This window comes from Ipomoea nil, unplaced genomic scaffold (genome assembly GCF_001879475.1).
Source record: "Ipomoea nil cultivar Tokyo-kokei standard unplaced genomic scaffold, Asagao_1.1 scaffold3226, whole genome shotgun sequence".
Taxonomy (NCBI): Eukaryota; Viridiplantae; Streptophyta; class Magnoliopsida; order Solanales; family Convolvulaceae; genus Ipomoea; species Ipomoea nil.
The window spans coordinates 758,405-766,410 of NW_017619654.1; the positions used below are offsets into that span (position 1 = coordinate 758,405).

Consider the following 8,006-nt stretch of genomic DNA (forward strand, 5'->3'; position numbering starts at 1 on the left):
GAATCACCTATGTTAGAGAGAAGTGAGGGTCGCTTCAAAGGAGAATTGTTGGGCACAATTCTTTAGAAACTCTCGCAGAACCAGGAACGGTGACCCACGACCAAAACGGGCACACTCGTGAGAGCAAGAGCATGGTTGGGAGATTCCTGTGTGAGATATGTCATCATCTACACAAACGGCAGTCGGTTCAAAGACATCGCGTTCTACCGTACAGCCAGTAGAGTAAACATGTCTTTACGAGGGAAGGTTCAAAGGGTATAGTGACTCCCTACCTATCCTATGCAGGGATCGACCGTTTGAACACAGTTGTTTCCGATTTCAAAATACCCCGAAAATCAATTTTTCATTCATGTGGGGGATTGTTGGAAAAAATAGCTTAAAATGGCATGTTAAGTGGCTATTTTGTGGTACAATTATTAGTAGGGTCCACTTCCGATTTGGGTCGGGTCAAAGTGGATTCGGATTCTTCGTAGTGAGATAAAGAGTTTGATATATTGTACACTCAAAACGGATAATGGGTGAATGAGATATTGATTCTCAAAGTAGACCCATTTGAGTTGGAAAATGAAGGGAAAAAAAGAGTTTTTGTCCCACATTGCTTTGGAATGAAGATTTTCCCCCCTTATATACAAGAGCTCTTTTGAAGCTTGTAGAATTGTATAGCATAGAGGCTTTCTCGCGCGTGGGGGGGGGGGGGGGGTGCAAATCAAATTCCAACTAGCAGAGATTGAAAAAGGCTTGATTCAAGCCCGAGCTCGCGTGCACGGAATTTGGCTGGCCTTGCGGGTTAAGTTATGCCGGACTGTCATTTTCCAGCACGCCACTGTAAGATGTAGCCGAAACTACACCTTGGTTTGGCCGCCGAAACCAGTAGGTAGTTTCGGCCAAGTTATGCCGGACTGTCATTTTCCAGCACGCCACTGTAAGATGTAGCCGAAACTACACCTTGGTTTGGCCGCCGAAACCAGTAGGTAGTTTCGGCCACACCTTGGTTTCGGCCTTGTGGTGGCCGAAACCAATAACATGCAGTATTGGCTATAGGCCGAAACTGAAGTCTCGGCCTTGCGGGCCGAGACATGATAAGGGCCCATGGCCGAAACTAGAAGTTTCGGCCTGGGGTCGAAACTAGAAGTTTCGGCCTGGGGTCGAAACTAGAAGTTTCGGCCTACGTTGAACCTGTGCAGTTTGTGACCGTTGGCTGTTCAATTCTACTGTTACGAAATTAATTCTTTGAGTTAATTTCAATTTTTAATTTTGAATTGGAGGCCATGTTAATGGTGCTGTTACAGGAAGGTGGAGGGGTGCCCTTAAGTGCCTAATTAAAAGCTATTAAATCCTTCACCCCTATATAAAGAGGAGTTGGGCAGTAGAGTTTTACACACAGAAAATACTGAACACGAAAGTTCATCCTTTAGCCTCAAAACCTCTCTGCTTCTACTCTTTCTTTTGCCTACTGTGTTCATAGCCGTGTCTTGCTCGCCGGATTCCTCGTTTGAGTGCTCAAACATTGAATCACTAGCAAGTTTTATCCTGGAAAGCCTGGGCCACAACGCTCCTAGCATCTTTGGGAGGTGGCAAATAAGGTTTTAAGGAAAGAGTGCTCACTTGACTCTTGCAAAAAACCCAACACCAAACACTAGCCAAATTTCTTCATCTTTTCTTCCCTTCTTTTCAGAAAATAATAGTCAATTTTATTTGATTATTATTTGTTTTCCTACCAACGGTTCCTACATAAATATCCAAAATGGTCCATCGACTATGACATAATTTACAAATTAGTAATCAATTATCAATTTTATCAATTAAGTCCTCAACTATTCAATTTTTATTACTCAATAATTTACAAATCAATCATTCGTTGAGGACCTTAATGAGTAAGGATTGAATAGCCGATGATTTTATTGAGTAAGGATTGAATAGTTGACTACCTTATTGAGTAAACGTTGAATAGTTGAGAACTTAATTTGTTAAACTGGATAGTCGAGGAGTTAATTATATGCTATAGTCGAGGAACTATTTTGTTATTAACTCGTTTTTAATGATTTTTGTATGTGGAAAAAGTTACTTAACAAATTTAGTTCACTAGTTAAGTATGTAGAAGTATTTAAAAGAAGATATCAACATTTAAAACTAATCAGTGACAGTGTAATGATTATATCTAAAGTGCCAAATCTCTTGGACAAATTATTGTGTAGACTATAAAAAAAAAAAAGTACATTTAATATACTAAAAAGAACATTATTTTTGTACTAAATGTACATTATACAAAATAATGTACTTTCAATATTCAAACAGTATTCAAATAATGTATTCTCCTAAATAAAATAATGGTCCATACAATAATGATTGTACCATCCACACAACAATGATTGGATCCCTTGTGCACATTTGAAAGAAGAAAGTAAATTATATCCAAATTCATTTTATTGTAGACAAAGATGTATTTATCCGCTTTCTTCACGTTCATACAATGACAATTACTTAGAGCAACTCCATTAGTATAGTTTTTTCACAAATTTTTATGAACTAAGTAGGAGAGAAAGACTGAGGGAAAAAAACAAGAAAAAGAAAAAAGAAAAACAATAAATGAAATTCTTTTGGTGAGACACTTTTTCCTTCTTTCTCCCCTTTCTCTCTCTTCCATATCACATTTGGCTCCATAAAAAATCACTTAAAAACTACTAATAGAAATGCTCTTAAACCTAAGTATATACAAAGATCCTTGTGAAATTTGACAAGAGCATCCTCGGGGCATCCACAATAGGGATTTTTACATGATTTTTAGAATAGTAAAAACTAGATGTTTGGTTTTCAACAAATGTGGTGATTGCTTTTTGAGTTGATTTTTTCTCCTGCTATTATGGTTTTTTTGTGGGTCCCTACATGTCTGAGAAAAGGGAAAAAGCAAAGAAAAATTACGTGTGACGCAATTATCGTGCCCAGTAGGTGCGTAATGCACTGCTTTTTATCCTCTTTTTTTTTTGGCAAATTTCTTTTTTTTTTCTCCATCATTTCTGTTCTAGTTGACACCTCAAAAACCACAAAAAATCAATTACTATTGAAGATGCTCTCAATAGTTTGATTTTTTGCACAAATTTTAAGGTGCCAAGTAGTAGAAGAGAAAGAGGGAAGAAAAAAAAAAACAAAAAAAAAAAAAAAAAAAAAAAAAAAACGAATTAAGCTATGTTAACCCACTTGACTGGCGCTTCTGGTGCGCATGCACACGAAAATTATGTTGTTTTTTAGGTGGTACTCACTACCGACACAAAAAAATCAATTTCTCTAGTAAAAAATTTTCATATTCTCACTCCTCATTTTCTCACTTTCACTTAGAATTAAAAGTCTCAAAAAACCTCACCAAACATCACTGCCCAAAGCAGCAATGTTTGACGTGAAGATGCTTCTTCAATTCATCTTGCTCTAGTTCACAACTCTATCCTAGCCACATCATTTTCTCTTACTTCGCAAAAATATAATTGACCCAAAAGCCCTCATTAAAATTGTTCTAAACTTATACTTTTCCATTATTAATTTTGGGCTGAATAATCCTAATTCCATCAAATTCATTCCTCATTTATTTGAACCAAAAATGGGTAAGTACTCGAACACATGAACTAGCTCTATTATCACTTGTTAATTCAAAAGCTCACTATTATGCAAAAGTTATAATTTGTAACAAAGATTTAATTTTATTTTTTATATCCCCACATTTCGAGAAACAATTCTCAAGATGATAGTTTTGATTTTTCAAACCTACTTAAACAATCTCCAGTAACTTGGTGTTGGACTTGATTTTTTACCTCCACCAAACAAGAACAAATCCATCAATCATTTAATAGACACATCCGATCCCCACACTTCTGAGCCCTATTAAATCCTTGCTAGGTTCGTGGCTCTTCCCTCATCTCATAATAGATAGTTTCAAGACATAGGAATTTAATGGAGACTCCATTTTTATTCTTATCTCTCTTTCTCTTCTTCGCCTTGCTTTGCGAGGCAGCACAGACACCCCTCACGGTGCTCGACGCCGACGGAAAGGCCGTCCAAAGCGGTGTGAAGTACTACGTTGTCCCAGTGCAGCCGAAACAGGGAGGAGGGCTCGACCTATCCTCCACCGGCAACGACACCTGCCCGAAGAGCGTCGTCCAAGTCGCCCCAAAAGTGGACGGCGACTCGGTATCGTTCTTCCCCGTGAAACCCAAAGGCGCGGTTCGCAATGGGACGGATCTCAACGTCGTGTTCTCTGGCTCAAACACGGGATGCCAGGAGTCTACTGTCTGGCAAATCGCACACGATCCGGAAAACGTTGACGTGGTTCAGTACGTGTTGAGCGGTGGAGATAAGGGAAACCCGAGCTCTTCCACGGCGAGAAGCTGGTTCATGATTATGAAGACCAAGAATGGGTACAAGTTCAAGTTTTGTCCGGTGTCGTTGTGCGACTGCAATCCTGTTTGCCAAGATATTGGCATTAAGGTCGAGAACGGACACAGGCGTTTGGTAGTAGACAGTTCCCTTCCCCCTTTGGAGGTAAACTTTAAGAAGGCTTAAATGTTCCATCTGATGCTATGTTATCTTAGGGATATCCGGATATGGATGTAGTGGTACAATAAACCATCCCTCAAGAGAAAACTTGTCAAGAATAATTAAACAAAACATTATTGCGTATATTGGTTGTTTGGTTAATTGGTTACATATAGTACGTACTATTATTTCTCTTTAGTTTTATACAAAATTAATGCTACATGTATATGGAGACTGGAGTGGTTGTCATTGGCTTCTTATTGTGGAAAATATCATGTCCAATGATTAAATATGTTAAGCAACTACAAGCATTCAACATTTTTTTAGGCCTGTGTAATTGTTTCATACTTCAGCCTTGTCGGCAAATTATGCTCATGGTGCATACGGATGCAAAAACGACGTCGTTTTAATAAAACGCGCGTCTCCCCTTAAAAAAAAAAAATCAGGTTCGATTCTCAGCAACAACATATGAACTAAAATTCCATAATCGATAAACTATAATTCCATAATCTAATCTATGAACTAAAAATTCCAGAACGAATGAACTAAAATTCCATAATCTATAAACTAAAATTTCAGAATCGATGAACTACAATTCTATAATCGATGAACTATAATTCCATAATCAATGAACTATAATTCCATAATCTATGAACTAAAATTCCAGAATGAATGAACAATATAATGTTGTTGCTGGGAATCGAACCTGAATTTTTTTTAAAAGGGGAGACGCGCGTTTTTTAATAAAACGACGTCGTTTTGGCATCCGTATGCACCATGCATGGTGCATATGGATGCACAGTATAACTATCCAGCCTTGTCTGCCACTCTTTTTGTTCTAGTTTGCGGGCTTGTGTATAGTACCTCCTTATAGCTTGCTTAGCTTTTGGGTTGCTTCTGATATTCTGGCATATTTTGAGATTTGCGTGCCATTTTGTTGCTGAATTTTGACAAAATTGGGACATTCTTGGTTACGGGCTATTTTGTAGTTGGGGCTTGGACAATGTACTTTTCTTGTTTAGACTAAGTTTAGTTTTCTTTAAGAGTAATTTGTCTAATTGTTGGTAAAATTGTGCTTTTATTACTTAGACACTTGTTGGTTTTGGGTGAGTTTCTCTTGAACTTGAGGCCTACTCTCCATGACTTGTACATTATACACTGATGGGGTTGCTCTTAGGCGTAAAGCGCGAAAAACTTAAGTAACTAAGCAAAAGAATAACGACTCGGAATCCCTTAAATGTTCTGGATTAACTTCTCGGAATCAACTTTATGCCGCTTTTAACTTTTTGCTTCTTACTTTGTGGTTTTAACTTTGAGTAAATACCCAAAATGGTCCCTTGACTATAGCTAAATTCATAAATTAGTCATCGACTTTTGATTTCAACCAATTAAGTCCTTAACTTTTCAATTTTGACACAATTTCATCCTCTGTTAGTGTGGTCGTCTACTTACCGTGATATCCGTGGACAAAGAGGTAAATTCACATGGTTCTCGCCTTTGCACTTCATTTCCGCTCCGCTTTGCTCCCACAGCACAACCAACACCGCCCTCTTCCACATGACTGATCATTCCAACATTCCTCTACCACGACGCCACCCTCTTCTACATGGCGGTGTAAAATCGTCGAATCAACCTTCTTCTACTCTGCCGCCTAACGATTAATCTCAAATCGGAGGCTTCGATTTCGACTTTGTTGTCATCTTTGTCGCGCTTCTCTGCGCCCTAATTTGCGTCCTCGGTCTCGTGGCAGTCGCTCGCTGCGCTTGGATCCACCGGATCTCTGCTAGAGCCACCGCTCCTCCTCTACCTCCGGCCAACAAAGGCCTGAAGAAGAAGATCCTCAAGTCGTTCCCCAAGCTCAGCTTCGCCCCCCAACTTGCCTCCAAATTCTTCGAATGCTCCATTTGCCTCACGGAGTTCGCCTCCGGAGAAGAAATCCGAGTCCTAGTTGTTGATACCTTAGCTTTCCCTCTTGAAGGCGCTTTCCTCTTCCTGGAAGTCAAATCATTAGGGCTTTTCAACCCGCTACTAGGCACTTGCTCTGAAATAGAGGATGCCTCGTTAGAATTGGAGCTACCCAGCTTGTGATCAGAGCCCGAAACCGGAGGCAATGGGTTTGCAGGCTTCAATTCAGCACGGGATAGACCGGAGTTCATGTTTTGCATCGGGGATCCAGCTTGCTTAAGGGCAGGGCTACTCGAAACCCTAGGCAACCTGGCATTACCCATTAATGGAGCACAAGATCTATACAGAGTTTCAGAGTTGCTGTTTAACCCCAATTGGCTCGTTCTGCCGTTGAAACTACGGCTCCTGAAACAAGAAAACTTGGCGGCTCTCTCGGCAAAGCCGGGATCAGCTGGTAGAGGAGGTAGGTGGGTGGTTCCCCAAACTGGGCAACCGTAGCTTGGGAGGAGAGCTCAGAGGCGTGTTGTAGCACGAAGTGTTAACACTGTGAACATTAATGTTAGTGTCACTGTTCCCATAATAAGAGTAGGCCACGACGAAGGCGGCGACCCGATGAAGGATGGTGGAGAGTTGCAAATTTTGTCATGTTTACCGATGAGTTCACGTATTGCCAAGCCCTCGGACCCGGCGGAATTAAAGGGAAGAATGTAAAATTACGAGTCTGTCCTTAGGTTTCACAGTCAGTTGACGGTGGAATTAACAGAGGACGAAATTGTGTCAAAATTGAAAAGTTAAGAACTTAATTGGTTGAAATCAAAAGTCGAGAATCAATTTGTGAATTTAGCTATAGTCAAGGGACCATTTTAGGTATTTACTCTTTTAACTTTTTTGTAAAGTTAATCTAAGAGATTCCATCGCTATGTGAATTGTGTAATTTATGAATCCATCTGTTCAAACGAAGCTGCCCAGAGCAGTCATGTCTGACGTACATAAAGATGCTTCTTCAATTCATATTGGGCACGCATACTTGGCAAATGTAATTTATATTTTACATACAATTTTTTGATAAATATAATCGATAATGACAATGAAAATTTATTATTATAACTAATAGGATAAATTGTAAATTTAAATACTAACTATTATGTAATGTGATTTCTACTAATAAAAAATAAATTATGTAATGTGATGACATATCTAGTAATTATAAGACCGAACAGGTGGTTTTGTCCAGGGTGCAGAATCTTGGAGGTGGATACAAGAAAGTAGCTGCATGAAAAGTGTTGCCCAAGTATTAAAAACCATGTTGGAGCAGTCCGGTTGTATAAGGAACAGACTAGCACAATGCAATTATTAATTGAAGTCTTTCTACCCATTACGCTTACGCTTGTTTGTATAATACGGGACCAAGTATTTTATTTTATACGTTGTGTGTACAGTGGATAATACGGGGACCCACTCATCTAGAAAAGTAAACCCTAATATTATTTATTCATCATCTTCATCTATTCCCCCAGCAGCTTCTACCCCAGATTTTTACATTTATAAAGCACTTGTATGGTCCCACCCAGATTTGAATA

General features: G+C 39.2%; 1 protein-coding gene and 1 pseudogene across 1 annotated transcript; one reads left to right on the forward strand and one right to left on the reverse strand.

The window, feature by feature from the left end:
• The first annotated feature begins 3,874 nt into the window (after positions 1-3,874).
• Positions 3,875-4,713, forward strand: LOC109168738 (kunitz trypsin inhibitor 2-like). Its single transcript, XM_019317712.1, has one exon. The coding sequence runs from the start codon at positions 3,940-3,942 to the stop codon at positions 4,546-4,548; it is 609 nt and encodes a 202-aa protein (XP_019173257.1). The 5' UTR covers positions 3,875-3,939; the 3' UTR covers positions 4,549-4,713.
• Positions 4,714-6,185: 1,472 nt separating this feature from the next.
• Positions 6,186-7,065, reverse strand: LOC109168732 (annotated as a pseudogene).
• Between the last annotated feature and the right edge of the window lie 941 nt (positions 7,066-8,006).

Bases quoted from the DNA above. Each gene is read 5' to 3' on its own strand.
- LOC109168738 (XM_019317712.1), top strand. From the start codon at position 3,940: ATGGAGACTCCATTTTTATTCTTATCTCTCTTTCTCTTCTTCGCCTTG.